Source organism: Panthera uncia (genome assembly GCF_023721935.1).
Source record: "Panthera uncia isolate 11264 chromosome A1 unlocalized genomic scaffold, Puncia_PCG_1.0 HiC_scaffold_17, whole genome shotgun sequence".
NCBI lineage: Eukaryota > Metazoa > Chordata > Mammalia > Carnivora > Felidae > Panthera > Panthera uncia.
The window spans coordinates 110,073,822-110,094,191 of NW_026057577.1; the positions used below are offsets into that span (position 1 = coordinate 110,073,822).

General features: G+C 40.7%; 2 protein-coding genes across 4 annotated transcripts in view; one reads left to right on the forward strand and one right to left on the reverse strand.

Moving 5' to 3' along the window:
- Positions 1-9,759: 9,759 nt before the first annotated feature.
- On the reverse strand, positions 9,760-18,043 carry LOC125934545 (zinc finger protein 182-like). Its single transcript, XM_049647993.1, has 5 exons — positions 17,878-18,043; positions 16,119-16,163; positions 15,263-15,389; positions 14,876-14,971; positions 9,760-11,725 (listed from the first exon to the last, which is right to left on the reverse strand). The coding sequence occupies exons 2-5, from the start codon at positions 16,131-16,133 to the stop codon at positions 10,797-10,799; spliced, it is 1,167 nt and encodes a 388-aa protein (XP_049503950.1). The 5' UTR covers positions 16,134-16,163; positions 17,878-18,043; the 3' UTR covers positions 9,760-10,796.
- Positions 18,043-20,370, forward strand: part of LOC125934543 (zinc finger protein 300-like) — a 36,209-nt gene continuing 33,881 nt past the window's right edge. For all 3 annotated transcript variants that reach the window (XM_049647989.1, XM_049647987.1, XM_049647988.1), the window contains exon 1: positions 18,043-18,637. The gene's annotated coding sequence lies outside the window, so the exon portion shown is untranslated. The remainder of the gene's footprint in view (positions 18,638-20,370) is intronic.

Sequence of the window (20,370 nt, forward strand, 5' to 3'; positions counted from 1 at the left end):
CCCCCGTTCATGCTCTGTCTCTCTCTGTCCCAAAAATAAATAAAAAACGTTGAAAAAAAAATTTTCAAATAGGAGTTTGGCTAAATATATTGTGCTACATCCATACAGAAGAATATTATCAAGCCATTTTAATATAATTAGATAGATGTCTATGGTATACTGCTAAAACTCTAGTTATAAACATATAAGCAATGCCCCAAGTTTTCTAAATATCTCTATACATATGAAGGGATAATCCATTAAATGTCTAAATAGTGTTTAATGGGTGGTGGAATTCAGCTTCTTTTCATTTTCTTCTTTACAGTTGGATGTCTGATTTCTCACAATGAGCATATATTTTTGCTGTTAGAAAAATAGAGTTCCTTTAATTGTTGGGAAACTTGTCAGTAAAAACAGATACCCATTAGTACCTGTTGTGACAAGCCAATCTGAATCAGGGAGTACTATGAATCACATATTTAAAAAAATATTTCGGGATGCCTGGGTGGCTCAGTAGGTTAAGCATCTGACTTTTGATTTCGGCTCGGGTAATGATCTCATTATTCATGAGATAGAGCCCAGAGTTGAGCTCTGCACTCAAAGCCATGGAGCCTGCTTGGAATTCTCTCTCTCCCTCTCTCTGTGCCCTTCCCCTGTGTGCACGTGCATCTTATTAACAGGCAGAATCACAAAGACCATGTGATCATATGTATAGATGCCGAAAATACATTCAACAAAATTCAGCACCTGCATATAATAAATACACTATAATAGGAATGAATAGTAGGAATAGTAGGAATAGAAGAGAACTGGTACTTCCAGACAATGGAATGTCATTCTGCACTAAAAAGAAATGAGGTATTAAGCCATGAAAAGACACAGAGGAACTTTAAATGCATATACCAAGTGAAAGAGGCCAACCTGAAAAGGCTATATACTGTATGATTCCAATTATATGACATTCTGGAAAAGCCAAAACTCTGGATGCAGTAAAAAGATCAGTCAGTGTTTCTATCAACAATAGCCAACGTATGAAAAGACCCCAAATGTCCACAGATGGATGAACGGATAAAGAAGATGTGGTATATATACACAATGGAGTATTACTCAGCAATCAAAAAGAATGAGATCTTGCCATTTGTAACTATGTGGATGGAACTACAGGGTATCATGCTAAGCAAAATTAGTCAGTCAGAGAGAGACAAAAATCATATGACTTCACTCATATGAGGATTTTAAGACACAAAACAGATGAACATAAGGGAAGGAAAGCAAAAATAATATAAAAACAGGAAAGGGAACAAAAACATAAGAGACTCTTAAGTATGGAGAACAAACAGAGGGTTATTGGAGGGATTCTGGGAGGGGGGATGAGCTACATGGGTAAGGGGCACTAAGGAATCTACTCCTGAAATCATTGTTGCACTATATGCTAACTTGGATGTAAATTGAAAATAAACAAACAAATAAATAAATAGAAAGAAAGAAAGAAAGAAGAAAAAGGTGAGTGTTTGTCAGGGGTTAAGGGGAGGGAACGGTGAACTGGCACATAACAAAGGATTTTTTAGGGAAATGAAACTATTCTGTATGATATTACAATGGTGGATACATGTCATGTTACATTTGTAAAAACCTACAGAGTGCCGGGCATCAAGAGTGAACACTATAGATTTTGAATGATTATGATGTTTCCTCTAAGTTCATCCATTGTAACAAATGTGCCACGGTGTAGGATAGGAATAGTAGGTAAGGCTATGCACTGTGTGGGGACTCTCTGTACTTTGTGCTCAATTTTTCTGTGAACCTAAAATTGCTCTAAATAAAAAAATCTACTAAAAATAGCTGGTACATCCATGCAATGGAATATTATCCAGCAACAAAAGAAATGTGTTATCAAGCCACACAAAAACATGAATGCATATTAAATGCATATTGCTAAGTGACAGAAGCCAAGCTGCAAAGGCTACTTACCATAGGATTCCATTTATAGGACTCTGGAAAAGGAAACTATACAGGCAATACAAATAGCAATGGTTCTCAGAAATTTAGAGGGGTCAGGGGAGTTGAATAGGTGAAGCACAGGGGATTTTCAGGGTGTGAAACTTTTATGTGACATTAAAATGATGGGTATACTGTGAAATTGTCGAAACCCATAGCACTTTAAGGCACAAACCATGAACTTGAATGTAATCAATTAACAACATAATTTGAGCAGTAGGAGGATTTCACAATGGAGTTTAGACTTTGACAAAAGAATCTAACTGTATTACACATGTATGAAGTAACCTCACTGTAGGGGTGAGGGGAAAAGGTGTCGGCCTGATGGACTTGGGAAATGAGTAGAAGAGTAAGAGTAGAGGCCAGTAAACATAAACACTGTACCTAGTTGCTAAAGTTGTTTTCCACGGGGTACAGGATAATAATGCTGAACCACTACACATGTATACTGGAATTGAACAATTAAATAAATGAGTGTCAGGTGGGGGAACCAGGTTTCCCACTGTTGCAGTGACAGGTTACAGATAAGCATGTAGGGAAGGCTAAGATGATCTACGTGCGAGTAGATTAGAGCTACTCTAATGTAGCTCAAACATGAAATCATGTTTGGCTTACTGTAGACACAGTAAGATCGATACAGAGAGAGATATTCACAGATATTCTCTCTATTCACAGAGAGATATTCACAGAGATATTCCCGTGCACATACAGGAGTCGGTATAAACACATATAGTTCTTTCCTCTCTCAGCTGACAGGGCCTAGAAGCCGTGACACTCCAGTGGCAACAAGCATACCCAGCACCAGATCTGGGTTTCGTTTTTATAGAACAGCTTGAGATATGATTCACATACATACAATTCACCCATATAAAACATATACATTAAAAAAATTATTTCTTTTGAGAGAGAGAGAGAGCATGTGAGTGTGTGAACAGGGGAGGAGAGAGACAGAGAGAGAGAGAGAGAGAATGAATCTCAGACAGGCTCCACACTCAGCACGGAGCCCAATGCAGAACTCCATCTCATGACTACGAGATCATGACCTGAGCTGATATCAAGAGTCAGATGCTCAACCAACTGAGCCATGCAGGCACCCCTATAAAGTATATATTTATACGGTTTTATTGTGGTGCAACTATCACCATAATCATTTTTAGAATATTTTCACCAAACTCCCCCCACAAACCCATTAGCAGTTACTCTCTGTATCTCCCCAACCTTCCCACCTCTAGACAACCACCAATATACTTGGACCCTGAATTTGCCTAATTGAGACATTTCATATAAGTGAAATATTGCAATGTGTGGTCCCTGTCCCACTTGGCATAATGTTTTCAAGGTTCATCCATGTTGTGGTATGTATCAGTACTTAATTCTTTTCATGGCCAAACAATATTCCATCATATGGATATGCCGGATTTGATTTATCATCCATCAGTTTGTGGACAGTCAGGCTCTTTCTACTTTTCGGCTATTAGGAATAATGCTGCTATGAACATTTATGTAGAGCTCCCTGGAAGAGGAGAAGACCCAGCAGAATCTGTCCTGCAGCCAACCAGGCCCAGAAGGAAAACTGGCCACCTGGGGAAACAAAGAGACAGAGGCCTGGGTCTTTCATCAGCGTTTGTCTAACCCAGGGGAATGTGCTGGTCTGTGAGGTGAAGGGAGGGTAAGACCCTCAGCTTCAAAATGTTTCTAAAATCGCTCTCACTCGAATCCCAGACTCACAGTACCCACCTTGCCACATTTCCCCTGCACTCTCTCCATTCACATGGTGAATTCCATCTAACCTCACAGAAACACATTGTACAAAACCTTGCTCTCTCATGCGTCTCACCTAGACACATCATCCCACCCTTTGGACATCCTCTCTTCAGAGCACGACTCACACTCCATGCCATTCTTCATGCCAACTTCTTCTCCAGGTATGCCACACTCAAATCTTCACACTTAGGTCTTCCCAATCTTGCCAACTGTGTCTTTTTTCATCACATCTTGTGGATGGGGAGCTGTCAGGATGCTTCCCAAGTAACTTCTAGTAAAAAAGGAAGGGGGCCGGAAACCTCCTACCCTGCTTTGTCGTTCTAAATTCTGTTCCACGTCCCAGGGCTTTCTCAAGAACTTCTAGCGGATGATTCCTTTTCTGGAGGATACCATTTGTGCATTCTGTAGTATGTAGATTGACAGTCAAGATTTTATATACTGTTGATTCCATTATCCGAAGTAGTTTCCCTTTTATTAACATATTACATTATGGGGCACCTGGGTGGCTCAGCTGGCTGAGCATCTGAGTTGGTTTTGGCTCCCATCACAATCCCAGAGTTGGGGGATGGAGCCCTGCGCTGGGCTCCACGCTCTCTCTCTCTGCCCCTCTTCCTACTGCTCTCGCTCTCTCTCTGATTAAAAAAAAACAACAACAAAACTTATTATATTCTATGGTACATTTGTTACAATAAATGAACTAATGTTGATACATTATTATTAACCGAAGCCCATGCTTTATTCAGATTTCTTTAGCTTTTATCTGATGTCCTTTTTCTGTTCCAGGATACCCTCTAGGACACTGTATTAGTCATGTCTCCTTAGGCTCCTCTTGGTGGAGGCAGTTTCTGTGACTTTCCTTATTTTTACAACCTTGACAGTCTCGAGAAGGACTGGTCAGGAACTTTGTGGAATGTCCTTCTATTGAGATTTTTCTGATATTTTTCTCATGCTTGGACTGCAGTTATGCATTTTAGGAAGATGACAGAAGCCAAGCACCATTTCACATTATAGCAAGGGATGTGGTATCAACATGACTTACCAGTGTTGATATCAACATTGATGATGTGTCTGAGGCAGCGTTTGTCATACTTCTCCACTGCAAAGTTACTCTTTCCCCCTCTCTTTCTACACTATCCAGTTTGGAAGCCACTGCACAGCACACACTTAAGGACTGAGAAGTTATGCTCTCCATTCTTTTATTATTATTATTATTATTATTATTATTTATTATTTTAATCTTTATTTACTTTTGAGAGAGAGAGACAGAGCACGATCAGGGGAGGGACAGAGAGAGAGAGAGAGACACAGAATCCGAAGCAGGTTCCAGGCTCTGAGCTGTCAACACAGAGCCTGATGCAGGGCTCGAACCCACAGACAGACCACAAGATCACGACCTGAGCCGAAGTCGGACGCTTAACCAACTGAGCCACCCAGGTGCCCCAGATGCTCTCCATTCTTGAGGGCAGAGTTTCTATTGATTTTTAAACTATTTGTTATTTCCTCAGTGGTTACTCTAGGGCTTAGAGAGTGTTTTGTAATTTATCATAATATCCTTCAGATTAATATTAATTTAATCCCAATGATATATAGAAAATTTGCTCCACTCCCCCTACTTCGTGCTATTGTTGTCACATGTTTCTATAGGTTGAAACCCAACAATACAGTGTTATAATTGTTGCTTTACATAATTTTGTCTTTTGACGAAACCAAGAGGACACACACAAATACCTCCCTATTCCCCTATAATTTCTTTCTTCTCTCCTCTTTCGAACTGTAAAATATATCTCTTTATGTTAGAGATCCAACAATTCATTTTTTAAAATGATTATTTTGGAAAGCGAGAGAGAGAGAACTTGAGTAGGGGAGGGGGAGAGAGAGAGGGAGACACAGAATCTGAAACAGGCTCTAGGCTCTGATCTGTCAGCACAGAGCCTGATGCGGGGCTTGAACTCATGAGCAATGAGATCATGACCTGAGCTGAAGTCGGACACTTAGCTGACTGAGCCACCCAGGTGCCCCCCAACAATTCAATTTTCAAAAACAGATTTATGGAGATATACTTTGTATATCATACAATTCACCCATTCAAAGTGTACAATTCAGTGGTTTCAGGATATTCACAGACACGTGTAGCTACCACCTCAGAAAGACATTCTATACCCTTTAGCCATCATCTCCCTACAACCTCTGAGTATCTGCCTTTCTCTCTAGTTTTCATGGTAGTAGTCTGTCCTGTGACTTCAATTCCCTACAAGATCCAAGAAGAGTTGTTGATTTCCAGTTTGTTCAGATTGTTTTTCTTGTTGTAAAAATGGGATTGACAACTTCCAAGATTTTTCTATGTCTGACAAGAAAGTTCAGTTTCTCCATTCTTTGTTTTTCCCTTTCTTTTTTCAGATTGTATACTAATGACCTATCTTCAATTTTTCTGATTCTCCACTGACTTAAATTTACTTTTGAGCCCTTATAGTGAATCTTCATTTCAGGGACTGTACCTTTCAACACCAGAATTTCTACTTGGCTTTTTCAAATAATTTTTATCTATTGATATTTTCTATTTGATGAGTTACTGTCATAATTTCCTTTAGCTTTTTGAAAATATAGTATCTTCTTTGGAATCTTTGCCATATAAGTTCAAAATCTGGGCCTCCTCAAAGTAGTTTCTATTGTCACTGTTTTTCCTGTATAGGGTTATAGTACTGTTTCTTTGTATCGCTCATAGCTTTTGAGATAATACTGTGTAGCCACTTTGGATTATGATGCACCCCTCTCGGGGCTTATTGATGTTGCTCTGTTTTGTTAATTTTGTTGGTTTGCTTAATGGCTTCCCTGGGCTAATTTTGTGGAGTCTATTTTCCCCTACAGTGTGTAGCCTCTGACATCACTGCTCAGTTCTCCTATGTGCTTTCCTAGAAGTCACTCTGGCTCAAAAAACTTAATGTTTAGCCAGTCAGAGGTTGTGCTTAATTAAGCCTCTTGAGCCAGTAAGGCTTCTACTCTTTGTTAATGGATCTGTGTATGACTTGGGGGACTCCTTCAAGTCTTCCCCATGTTTAGTCAGTGACTAGTGCCTTTCACATGCCTCCTCTGGCTGGTCCTTGATGTGTGTGTGATACCTAGACATGCACCCAGCCTTCTGGACAGGGACTATTGTAACTATTATCTTACAAGGCCCTTTTTAAGCTATTTCTGTGGTTCTTTCCGTTAAACTCCTGGATGGCCTGCTGTTTCATTTGTTATTACTTGTTTTATAGAACTGTTAGAACTGGAATTGCTTACAACTAGTATCTCCATTTTCAACAATGCCTAAGTCATGCATTCCTCCACACTATGGACCAAAGTCAGCTCCTTCTGTGGAGCTTCCAGCCTTCCCTTCTTGCCTTCCCTCTGGACAGGTGTCTAATCTATTGCATTGGAGCAATAGGGGAGGTGGAAGGGACAGCCTGTTTTTCCTGGAGTGACGTGTGTCCTACAAGTGGAGCTGAGGAAACTCCAGGACTTCTCCTCTTGACATGGAAACTCAACCCTACAGGTGGGATTTGGGGGGAGGAATGGAGACCCAAGGTCTTTCTGATTCACTCCTTCCGGGATAGAACCTTTGCCTTCTAAGTGGGGCCTGGTAGAATGAGAGTTTGCCGTCTTTTCATCGTGGCCCTGGACAGAACATCTGCCCTACAGGCTAGAGCATGGGGGGTGGGGTCAGAGCCCCGGTATACTTGGCCTTCCTTGCCGTGGGCTGAGCCTCTAGGTAGAAGCAGGAGCTAGGTTGGGCATGGAAGCCCATCTTCTTAGCTGCAGCTGACTAAAGCTAAGCTTCTGTACCATGGAGCTGGGGGGGCAGATGAGGCTGTAACTTTGAAGATCTCAGACCTGAATGAGATTTCAGCCTCTTAACAGGATCTTTTTTCCGAGTCCCTTTATTTCACTGAAAAGGTTTATCAGGTTGTTGATGTTTAAAGTCTTTTAAAACATTCTGTTCTTATATGAAGTCTAGAATAGTTGGTTTTTCTTGAACTCTGTAAGATCCCAAATGTCTGGACTCTATTTGCTTTCATTTTGGCTTGTCAATCATTGATTTTGCCTGAGTTTCTCTCTTTCTTATCGTAGCTTGCCAAAGGCAGCAAGTATCAACCACAAATATTACTAACATTCTGTTTTCTAATATCTTCTAGAGCTGTCAGCACAGTAGGCTTATGTAGAGGAGACAATTTTACCGTACGTTTTGCCAGTTTGTCACCATCCTTCCAGGCTTTGACATCAGTTTTCTCACTCCCAGAGAACTAGGCCAATGTCACCTATTTTAGTTTTTGTGACAGTAGTACACTTGTAGAAGCAACCTCTAAACAAAATGACTTAATACAGAACAATGCAGGGTGGTGGTTCCAGGCCCATACGCTTGCTTCTAAGAATGAAAAAGAATGATGCATGCAACCCCCACAGTCCTATCTCCTTCCATCAAAGCCCTGATCACAGTGAATTGTTTCCCTTGTCTAATTACAATGGGATCTCCAATTATACACTTGAAAAATCTAAACACAGCTAACATCTTATGAGCACCATACATGTATTACATTGTGTAATCCTTGCAATAACCCAAGAAATCACAGCACTATTCTAATTCACAGAAGAGACCGTAAGACTCAAAGCAAATCCACAATCCAGATCTAGCTGGCTCCCGAATGAGAGCTCTCACACTACCTCACATTTTTTTTCTGTATTCCTAAACCTCTACTAAAACTCACTTCAGAAGAATGAAGCTCCGTCTCTAATTAATAAATTAGGAACAAGTTGACTTCTAATGCCACAGATATTCACATAGAAATTTACAGCATATCTACTGCCCACCACGGAGTGGATTTTATTTGTAAAAATGAATTATTCTTTCTGAAAAAAGTCTCTACATTTCTGAATTATAAAATCCTTATTAAAGTATTTCTTACTATCCTATCACGAGGTGAAATATACAGAAATGGTACACAATACAACATACCCCGAATCATACTGTTAGGTTATAGAGTACTTATAATTTTTAAAAAACATTTATTCTTGAGAGAGAGAGAGAGAGAGAGAGAGAGCGAGAGCAAGTGTAAGTGGGGGAGGGTCAGAGAGAGGGAGACACAGAATCCAAAGCAGGTTTCAGGCTCCGAGCTGTCAGCACAGAGCCCGATGTGGGGCTCGAACTCACAAACTGCTGAGCCGAAATCGGACGCTTAACTGACTGAGCCACCCAGATGCCCTGAGTAATTTTTTTGTTTATTTATTATTTTTGAGAGGATGGGGGAGGGGCAGAGAAAGAGAGAGGGCAGAGAAAGAGAGAGAGGGCAGAGAAAGAGAGAGATGGAGACACAGACCTGAAGGAGGCTCCAGACTCTGAGCTGTCAGCACAGAGCCTGACATGGGGCTTGAACTCACAGACCACAAAATCATTACCTGAGCCAAAGTCGGATGCTCAACTGACTGAGCCACCCAGGTGCCCCTAGAGTACTTATGACTTGGACACTCAGTTTTATGAAGTGTCCCAGTGAAAAGGAGCAGTAGTGTGTGTATTAGTTTGCTGTGCTGCCATAACAAAATCCATAAACTGGGTAGCTTAAGAAACTGAAATTTATTTTCTCACACTTCTGGAGGCTGGGAGTCCAAGATCAAGGTGCCAGCAGGGTTGGCTTCCTCTGAGGTCATCTTCCTGCTGCCTCTTCCCACGGTCTTTCCTCTGAGCACATACATCCCTGGTGTCCTAATCTCCTTTTCTTATGAGGACACTGGTCCCATATGAGTAGGGCCTACTCTAATGGCTTCATTTTAACTTAATTACTCATTAGAGGCCCTATTTCCAAAAATAGTGATATTCTGAGGTACTGGGCATTAAGGCTTTAATTAGGGAACACAATAACAATATGGAAGAAGGGGGTGGTTTAGTCACCAAAAACCACTATTTAAATCATAGTGAATGTTGTAAGAAGCCATGACTACTTTCTTTTGCCCACTTTCATGTATCTATGTCATATATAAATATGTATAATAACACCTTTTCATACTCTACTGCTGATCAAAAATTAACAGAAGTCTTTTATACACATACCAGCATTCAACAGGAAAGAAAAGTTTATTTTAATTGAAGTACAGTTGACATGTAATATTAGCTTTAAATTCTTCTTGAATGACATATTTTCTTTTAAATAGAAGAAAAATGGTATTATTCAACATAAAAGATCTTGGTCAATGGCATTGTACATATAATACTTATTCTGTATTCATAATTATGTTAACTTCACATATACAATTCCAATATAAGGTTTATATACAATCAGGAATCTAAGGCTTTCATATTTTGTAGATTGTCCATATATGGTTTTCTAATTTTGTTCTGACTAGTCCACTTACTAATATTTCAAAAGTCTTTGTGGTCCACATTGAGCATTTATCCTTTAACAAGGAGATATACTTTTTTTTTTTTACATTTTATTTATTGTTGATAGAGAGAGACAGAGCACAAGTGGGGGAGGGGCAGAGAGAGCCGGAGACACAGAATCTGAAGCTGGCTCCAGGCTCCGAGCTGTCAGCACAGAGCCCAATGTGGGGCTCGAACTCACAAACCATGAACTCATGACCTGAGCCGAAGTCGGGCGCTTAACCGACTGAGCCACCCAGGTGCCCCTGACAAGGAGATATACTTTCTATATCTTCTAGAAATACTTTGGGATCACATCTGGAATATCACTTCTATGAAAACATAATTACACACTTTTAAAATATGTTGAATTAAGAGGCTTGACTTCTTGATACATAATAAGATTTGATTTTTTTTTAAATGTTTCTTTCTTTTTAAGAGAAAGAAAGGGGGGGGGGCAGAGAGAGAGAGGGAGACACAGAGTCTGAAACAGGCTCCAGGCCCTGAGCTGTCAGCACAGAGCCGGACATGGGGCTTGAACTCCGGAACAGCGAGATCATGACCTAGGCCAAAGTCAGATGCTTAACAGACCGAGCCACTCCAGCACTCCAAGATTTGATTTCTACTGAAGCTTTTAGTTGAAGATATTCCCACATTAGTTTCTCTTTTAAGGAATTTTTTCTTTATGAGTCCTTTTATGTCGACAGAGGGCCGAGCTATGTCTGAAGGCTTTTCCACACTGACTGCATTCATAGGGCTTTTCTCCTGTGTGAGTTCTGTGATGTATGAGGAGGTCAGACTTCTCAGAAAAGGCTTTTTTACACTCATTACATTCATAAGGTTTCTCCCCAGTATGGATTTTCTGATGTCTCATAAGGCAGGACACTTCACTGAAAGCCCTCTCACACCTGGTACATACGTAAGGTTTCTCTCCTGTGTGTATTCTCTGATGTACAAAGAGGTGAGACTTCATGCTGAAGGCTCTCCCACATTTGTCACACCCATAGGGTTTCTCTCCAGTATGAGTTCTCTGATGAATACTGAGGTGTGATTTTTGGAAAAACGCTTTCCCACACTCATCACATTCGTAGGGTTTCTCCCCAGTGTGAATTCTTTGATGTTCAATGAGGTGTGACTTATGGGTGAAAGCTTTTCTACATTCAGTACATTCATAAGGTTTCTCTTGAGTATGGATCCTGAGATGTATAACAAGATTGGATTTCTTGCTGAAGGCTTTCCCACACTCTGTACATACAAAGGGCTTTTCTCCTGTATGAGTTCTCTTATGCATAATAAGGTCTGACTTCTGGAAGAAGGCTTTCCCACATTCACTACATTCAGTCTTTTTTGAGTATCTTCTATTGCCACTAAATAAGCCGAAAAAATTCAAACTCCTACCATAGGGGTCATATTTTTGGAGTCTCTGTTTTGAAGAAATGAAGTCTGTGCTCAGATGAAATATATTTCCAAGTGCATTACACTTGTTACCTTTCTCGTCAGTCCCAGTTTCCTGGTCAATGAATGCAGCATGCTTCAAAAGTGTTTCTTGGTTCTCTTGGTGTTGTTCCATGTGGTCATCAAGTTGCCAGGTTTCTTCTATAAGGAAGCATAATTAACTATATGTGTGTGGATATTTCTGCTAATGTATCATGGCTCCTAACCTTTCACCCTATTGTGAGACTGAATCTTTACTCTCAGGCCTAGTATCTCTATCTAAAAGAAATACCAAGGCTAAATGGAATCCACACCCCTGAGCTTTGCAAGAAAACCACAACTTAAAAAAAACTATTATTAGTAGAAATGGAAATAGAGAATATGACCAAGAACACATATGTATCTGGCTATATGCAACTAGGACTTTGCAAATTGGGGAGAAAAATGAAAATAATCCTAAAGACCAGTAAAAGGGATCAAAGCTGTGACAGGGTCAATAGGAAGAGCCCATTTGGTGAATGAAAATAACTAGGATGAGACGGTGATTAGAGGAAATGAAGGAAAGACTGGCTGAGGAACAGAGAGATCTGAGCTGGCGCTCATCAGCTCATTGTCAGATTGCTCTAGTGTAATCTCCACTTGTCTCTTTGTTTCCAATGTCTCTGAGCTCTTGTCTATTCGTCCATCAACACGAAATTGATTTGACAAAACCACTAACCACTTGCAAGCAGGAACACCTTTGTAGCCAGTGCTTCAAAAAGCCATATAACAGTAATTCATTCTTGTATGGGTGTGAGGGCCCAGGAATTCATATGTCCAGTAAGAGAGAGGCCACAGGGTAAGCAAAATACTACCTGCCTCAAGACAGATTAACCACTGGATTCTTGCTGCTCAGTGTATCATCTTATTCTATAATAGTTCATAGATACTGCATTAATCCTGATGTTTCAATTTTTTTTTAAATTATTTTTGAGACCGTGAGCAGGGAAGGGGCAGAGAGAAAGAGAGAGGAAGAGAAGATCTGTAGCAGGCTCTGTGCTGACAGCAGAGAGCCCAACGTGGGGCTCAGCTCACGAACTGTGAGATCATGACCTAAACTGAAGTCAGATGCTTAACCCACTGAGCTACCCGGGTACCCCAATCCTGACTTTTAAATACTCTCCCCACCTTCCTCTCTACCTACCACATATGGAAGAGGAACTGCAGTTAAGCACACAGGCAGTAAATCCAGATTACCAGGGTTTCAATCCGAGCTTCCTCCCTCACTAATTAGACATGTGGCACAGGTCAAGTTCCTCGATCTCTCTGGGTCTCAATTTCCCTTTCCATAAAAAAGGAAAGTAATAGCACCTACCTTGTAGTGTTGTTGTGAGGATTAATGAGTCAATAGATATAAAGTACTCAGAATACTGCCTCGTACATAATACATTTTCTCAGAGATCATTATGTATATTATTACTGATCCTGAGACAACTATGTGCTTGCCACTTTCTGCTTCGTATCATGCTTTCCAAATTTCTGGATTCTATTACTATGGAGACTGTAAGCAGCAGATTTCTCATTCAGCATCTAAAATCCTATCTATCTTCATTTTCATCCATCTTATAAACCTCAGGCAATACTTGACTATTGTGAAACTTATGCTACCTACATCAGAGCAATAAAGTCATTCCTTGGCTCAGAATCCAACAATTCTACTTAACTTCTTAACCCCGTTCCCAACCTATAAGCCATCAGTCTTTAAAGAAAGTGAGTGGATTTCCATTCTTTATCCAACACTAGGTCCCCAGAAGCTAAACTAGACATCTGTCCAAGGAAGATATACAGATGGCCAAAACACACTCATGCTCAATGTCACTAGTCATTCAATGCAAGTTGAAACCACAATAAGATACTACTTCATATCCATTAGGATTGCTATGATAAAAACAAAACAAAACAAAAAATAACAGGCATTGGTGAGGAATGTGGAAAAACTGGAAACTTTGGGCACTGCTGGTGAGAATGTAAGATTGTGTGGTAGCTGTGGAAAACATCATAGCAATTCCTTAAAAATGTAAACACAGAATCACCACATGATCCAGCAAATTCACTTCTGGGTACATACCTAAAAGAACTGAAAGCAGGGGCTCAAACAGGTTATTTGTACACCAATGTTCATAGAAGCATAATTCACAGTAGCCCAAAGGTGGAAACAATTCAAATGTTCACTGTAAATGAACGGATAAACAAAATGTGGTATATACACATGATAGAATATTATTCAGCCATAAGAAGGAATAAAATTCTATCACATGCTGTAACACGGATGAACTCTGAAGGTATTACGCTAAATAAAATAAATCAAATATAAAAGGACAAATATTGTATGATTCCATTTAGATGGGGTACCCAGAACAGTCAGATTCATAGCAAAGAAAGGAGAATAGTGGTTCCCAGGGGCAAGCAGGGGAGGTAGAATGGGGAGTTATTGTTTAATGGGGTACAGAGTTTCAACTGGTGATGATGAAAGAGCTCTGGAGATGGATGGTGGTGATGGTGGCACATCAGTGGGCATACACTTAATGGCACTGAACTGTATGCTTAAAAATAGTTAAATTCTGCGTTATGTATACTTTGTCAAAATTGAAAAAAAAAAAAAAAAAGAAAAAATCTTCTCTACGTCTTAAATGAAGTTGGTGAGAATCACAGGCAGAATATACCTGGCAAGGAAAACATCACACTTTAACAGCCATGCAAAGAAAAGCATTATTGTGGGAAGGTGATGTATATGGAAATAGTGTTCAGGTGAATAAGGAACTTATGTCGGCCATCCCAGTTATTTCAAAAGGTCTAAGGCCTTTAAGAAGAGAGTCCTGAAGCATATTTTTCAAAGATGCTAACCCTTATTGATCAACTGTGATCTTTTTCTAAAATTTCTTTTAAATTCCAGTATAGTTAACATATAGTGTTATATTAGTTTCAGGTGTAAAATATAGTGATTCAACAGTTCCATATATTACTCAGTGCTCATTGTGATAAATATACTCTTTAAAAATTTTTTTTTAATGTTTACTTATTTTTGAGAGAGAGACAGAGACACAGCATGAGCGGTGGGAGGGGCAGATAGAGAGGGAGACACAGAATCTAAAGCAGGCTCCAGGCTCTGAGCTGCCAGCAAGGACCCTGATGTGGGGCTTGAACTCATGAATCGTGAGATCATGACCTGAGCTGAAGTCGGATGCTTAACTGATGGAGCCACCCAGGAGCCCCAGATCAACTGTGATCGTAATTTCATTCACTTCCATCCACAGAGCTCTTTACCTAACTCACCTGCATAGCTCCAATTTGGGATTTCTCTCTCTACCATCCATGGTTCTTCACCTTGCTCCAACTTGTGGATCACAGATGGCTTAGTGGTTTGATAGCCTGTCAATGGAAAATGTTATGGGATTTGGACCTAGCTACCTGGGCTTCAGGTCCTTTGAACTCTGAACTTCATCAGGAACTGCCCGATGAAGGTGCCCATTTGTATATGAAAAAGAGAGGTCTTTAAACAAACTTGTAGTCGTACCTCCCAGAGACTGTCAATGCTAAATCTACTAAGACTCAGAGCCATACTTGTAAAAGTACTTCCAAGGACTGACAATTTGGAGCAACTGAGAAAGGAAAAGTAATTAACCAGGCACATGTCAGTCAACACTGGGAAATGGTCCTCACCCACTGAGATGAGGTTGATATAGTTCTCCAGCATCACATCCTTGTATAGATCCCTCTGGGGAAGGTCCAGATACTGCCACTCCTCCTGGGTGAAATTCACAGCCACGTCCTTGAATGATACCGGTCCCTGTAACAACACATTCCTATTCCAACTAAAGTCATCGGTATTGCACAAAGTAGAAACAAAAAGCATGGCAAATGGTTTTAAGCATGTTCATTACTTGATTATCCTTCCTGAAATTTAGCCCCATTTCATTTTGGGTTGTATTATACTAATTTGGTCTCATTCTGTTTCTCTAGCACAGTCCTTTGATGCCCATTTGTCTAGTTTTGTGTTCCACTTCATGGGTGACACAAAAATCATATCTAGAGTAGCTTATACTTACGGGTTTGTTATTTATTAGGCCATTCATTCATTAAGTCACTAAGCAAACATTTAGTGAGCGTCCCATACATGTCCAGAACTGAATGTCCTAGATCCAAAAGATCAAATATTGGAATCTGATCCAATTTGCCAAGGCACAGAAAAAATGCTCACTTGCTACCAAGTTACACAAAAAGAAGGCACTGTTCAAAATGCTCACGTTAAGTTTTTTTCCAACAAATATTTTAATTCTCAATGTTTCAAATTATAATATGCTAAATATTTGTTTTTACTATTTTTCATTTCCCTATACTTGTATAGCCAACAGTAAGAGGATTTAATGTTTGGACCAAAATTTTTAAAGTTCACAGAACCGTAACCAATGTAAAAAATCCTGCTAATTATTAAGATTGCTTTGCACGATTTTAGCTCACATAGTCATTTTTACAGTCCCTCACTACTGTTCCTATATAATGGGACAAACTAACTCACCTGAGACTTGGTCATTTTCTGCAGCCTCTGGGTGAAGACAGAGATCTATGAGGACAGAGGGAAGGGAAGGGATGGAGCCATGAGAGACCAGATATGACTTGAAGATCCCAGAATCACCAGTGTAACAAACCCATATGCAGATGCCGCAACAGCTGGGCTGAGGAAGCCACCCTGTGGGAGATTGTCCCCTGGGCCCTCTAGAACTCACTGTGAGAAAAACCACAGATTTGCACTGAGATTTAGGATATCTGCTGCAAGGATATTTGTTGTAGCATTTTTAACATATTGAAAAGTTGGAAGACATTAAGGAACTGGTAAAACAAACAGATATATACTCCAAAGATAAAGTAATTTACTGTCATCAAAAATGATGTTGCCAAATATTTATCAATATGTAATGGCAACTGGTGCACATCCTTCTGTGACTGTTTAGTCATGCCTTCTGTGGATTCTAACTAGGGCTGTAGGAGCACAGACAGGTTGGAGTCTGAAGGTAGAATGTACCAGCACAGATTCTCACTGGGACCTAGGAACTGGGGAAGAGACACCAACAGACCCTGGAAATAAAATGTCCACATGGTGAGATTCACGCAACAGTCTTTCTGGAATCTTTCCCAGGGGAGCTGAGGTGCAGATTCCTGTGCTCCAAGCTAAGCAGGAGCAGAGGTCAGTTAAATCCTATGTTTTAGGTTGGGAGACCTCTATAAAGGGTAGGAGATTTAGAGGAAAACATTTGGCCTTGAATTTACCTGCTGGCTATTTGACTTCGGGCAAGTTACTCAGCTTTACCTTTCTGAGCCTCAGTAAAATCAGAAATAATATCTATGTTGTATCAGTGATTAGGTAAGAAACATATTTTGATTAAGGTAAGAAACATATTTTACAAACAACCTAATGTTAATGTGTGTGTGTGTGTGTGTGTGTGTGTGTGTGTCCATGCTGGCTGTTCCTTCTACCCAGCACAACCTTCTATTTCTTCATCTTTGCTCAAAAATCACCAAGGAGGCCTTTGCTGTCTACCTAATTTAAACATAATCCCCCTGTCTCCCTTACCCTGATCTACTTTTTCTTTGTGTATAAGTTCAAATACATAATTTACTATCTAATATACTACATAATTATGCTTACTGTTAATTGACTATCTCTACTTACTAAAACTAAAATTTCATGAAGGCAGGGATTTTTGTCTGCTTGATTCAGTATTGCACCCCTAGCACTAACAATAGTGTCTGGCTAATGGATGCCCAATAGTCATTTTAAAAATACAGTTATATATAATACATTTCATAAAACAATCCTTATCACAAGGGAATACATATGTGCTACTTTACAGTATTTATTTTTAATGCTTGCATATAAGAGTACATGCTGTAGGATTTCATTTATATGATGTTCTACAAAGCAAAATTAGCCTATAGAGATAGAAATTGAAAAAACTGGTTCTTAAGCAGGTGGGGGGGGTTGCATTTCTGGGGGATTAAAATGTTCTGTATTTTGATGGGGGTGGTAATCATACGGGTGCATCTACAAACTTTTTACTCTGTAAATTATGTGCAAATCATTCTATGTAAATTATATACGACCTAAAAGTACTGGCAAATAAAATACTAGTCTTGGCTCACTAAACAGATTTCACCACCACTACTGCGTTGCAGCCAATGGTTGAAAACCTGACTTAGAGGGTTGCTGTAGGGTTAAAAGTTAGATGCCTTTGGAAAAGCAGGTAGTAAGGTAGTACTCCACCTGGAACATTTCAGACCTTCAGTAAAACTTGGTTCTCTTTGCACACCACGGAGGGCGCTCCTGACCCTGGTGCCACTTGCGCGCACTTGCACCGCTGGATGCGTCCGGAAGCGACACCTGCAGCGCGACACCAGCAAGAATGTAGATCCGGGACCCCGCCCGCCCCAGACTCACGGACCCAGGTTGAGGATGGTCACTGCAGCTTTTGACACACCCGGGTCCACGCCTACCCCCAAAGTCCTATTGTTCTGCACCCATTCCACTTCCCCAAATCAGCGCCCACTTCCTCCGCGCACCTTCAGCCCGGACCAAGACCAACCAGGTGCAAGGATCAGAGCCTCGGGACTCACTCCCGCCCGGGGGCAGCGCTGTGAGGACAAGGAGGGCACACATGCGCAGAAGAGGACGTCTCGCGCGCGCGCGGGTCTCGCAGGAGCCCGTTCCCTTCGACTGCAAAATACATCTCCCAGAATGCCTCAGCGGGGGGCGCTGCACATGCGCAGCGAGAGGCAGGGCGCGCGTGGGGCGTCGGGGCGCATTGCAGCGGATTCCGGCACTGCAGTCCCCACTCCAGGCTCCAAACCCCTCCTCCAAAGAGAACCCATAGAGGGTCGCTCGACGTACTGAGCCAGAGCCTAGCGATAGCGAGCCAGACCTACAACGTTTCAAGAACTTTCCCAGGCCTGAGCCTGCAGGACTTAACTCTGGAATCTGAGTTTGAGCCCGAAGCCTTTCATATTTTTGTGGTCAGCCTTTCTGCTTTTCTGAATGGACCCGTGAGTACAATGTTTTGACGAAAGGGGAGATACATTTCAGAGATTTCACTAAAATGCCTGTAAATGAAAGCTAGCAATGGTTTAAATTAGTATTCTGTGACCAGCTGGCATATTTTCTGAGAACACACAAATTAATGTTGATTACACAGACTTGAAGACCAATAGCTAACTAGTCTGTGTAACATTAAAAAGAAAAACTTGAAAAAATCTACAGACAGGTTTCCTCCACAGGGCACTTTGATGTTATATATAAAGATGCTTCATGTTGATCTAGTGCGACATTAATCAATGCTCTGATAGGTACCCATAGTTCTAGGGAAACTTTTTTTGGGAAGAATAATTTTGGATAATCACCTTCCATGTTGTGCCAGTTTCCATATGGCTTAAAAGTTACAACAAAAACTTATACAGCATTTACTATTGTGTAATAAAGATTTTGGCTTTCATTCCAAGTTTCTGGCAAGTAAGCTCTAAACACTTGCAGTAAAGAATATGGCTGGCAGAATAAAGATTTTGTCCTCTATTATTGAGAGGTAGCCTCTAGATCTGTAGAATTTCCCCAGTAATGGAAATGCCCCTGGTGGGCCCTGATAATTCATCCTACCTAGAATGACTCATGGTGGGTCCCTGGAGAGTTGACACTGAGAAGATGACTCAGGGTGGGGACTGGCCACTCCACAAAGACCATGTGATTAGAGAGTTGGGGTTTTAAACCAGAAGATACCATTTGGAGAATCTCTCAGGGGTATAAGGCAGGGTTGGAGATTGAGTTTACCCTGAAGGCCACGTAGGTAATGAAACCTGGATAAAAACTCTGGACGGGAGCTCAGGTGAACTTCCCTCGTTGGCAGTATTGTAGGTATCTCTGACTCAGAGATCATACAAAAGTTTCAACTTTTGTAACCCTTTCGGATCTTACACTATTAGTCTCTCCCTTTGGCTAGTTCTCATTCCTATCCTAATGCTATAATAAAACTATAATCATAAGTATAGTGCTTTCCTGAGTTCTGTGAGTCATTGAAGTGAATCACCAAAGTATCAAAAAGGGCACTGGGAACCCCTGAATTTTTAGCCCACTAGCCAGAGGTGAGGGTGGCCTGAGAACTCCTGAGCTTACAGCTGGTGACGGAAGTGAAGGCAGCCTTAAGGAGGACTGTGATTTGTGAATTTAACCTGTGAATTGTGGCCCAGTTTCAGCTCGTTGGTGTCCGAAGTCACTGTGTGTTATTCTAGGTACTTTAAATGTATTAACTAATTTAATACTCCTATGACAACTCTGTGAACTAGATTCTATTAACTTCATTTTACACTTGAGGGAAATTGAGACACCCAGATTAACCCACTTAACTGGGGGACACACAGCTAGTTAGTGGGAGAGCAAGGCAGAATGGCTGTAGACCATGGGTTGGTAAACTGCCACTCAGGCCACATCAGCCAACTGCCTGTTTTTGTACTCTCTGTGACCATAGAGTGTTTTTTACATTTGTAAATGACTGGAAAAAAATTAATAGAGATGTGTTTAGGTGTTAGTTTATAAAAGTGACTGAGTGATGACACAGAGAGGTCAATGTCATTGAAAGAAAAATTTAATTTACTCCAAGTTCTCCTAGAAATGGGAGGCAGACTGGGTCCCAGTTCTACTGAGGGGTTCCCTACACCAACAATAATCAGATCTCTGACATGAGCCAGGTGTCCTACAATTTCTGCCACATCTACTGGGAAATAGCATGAGA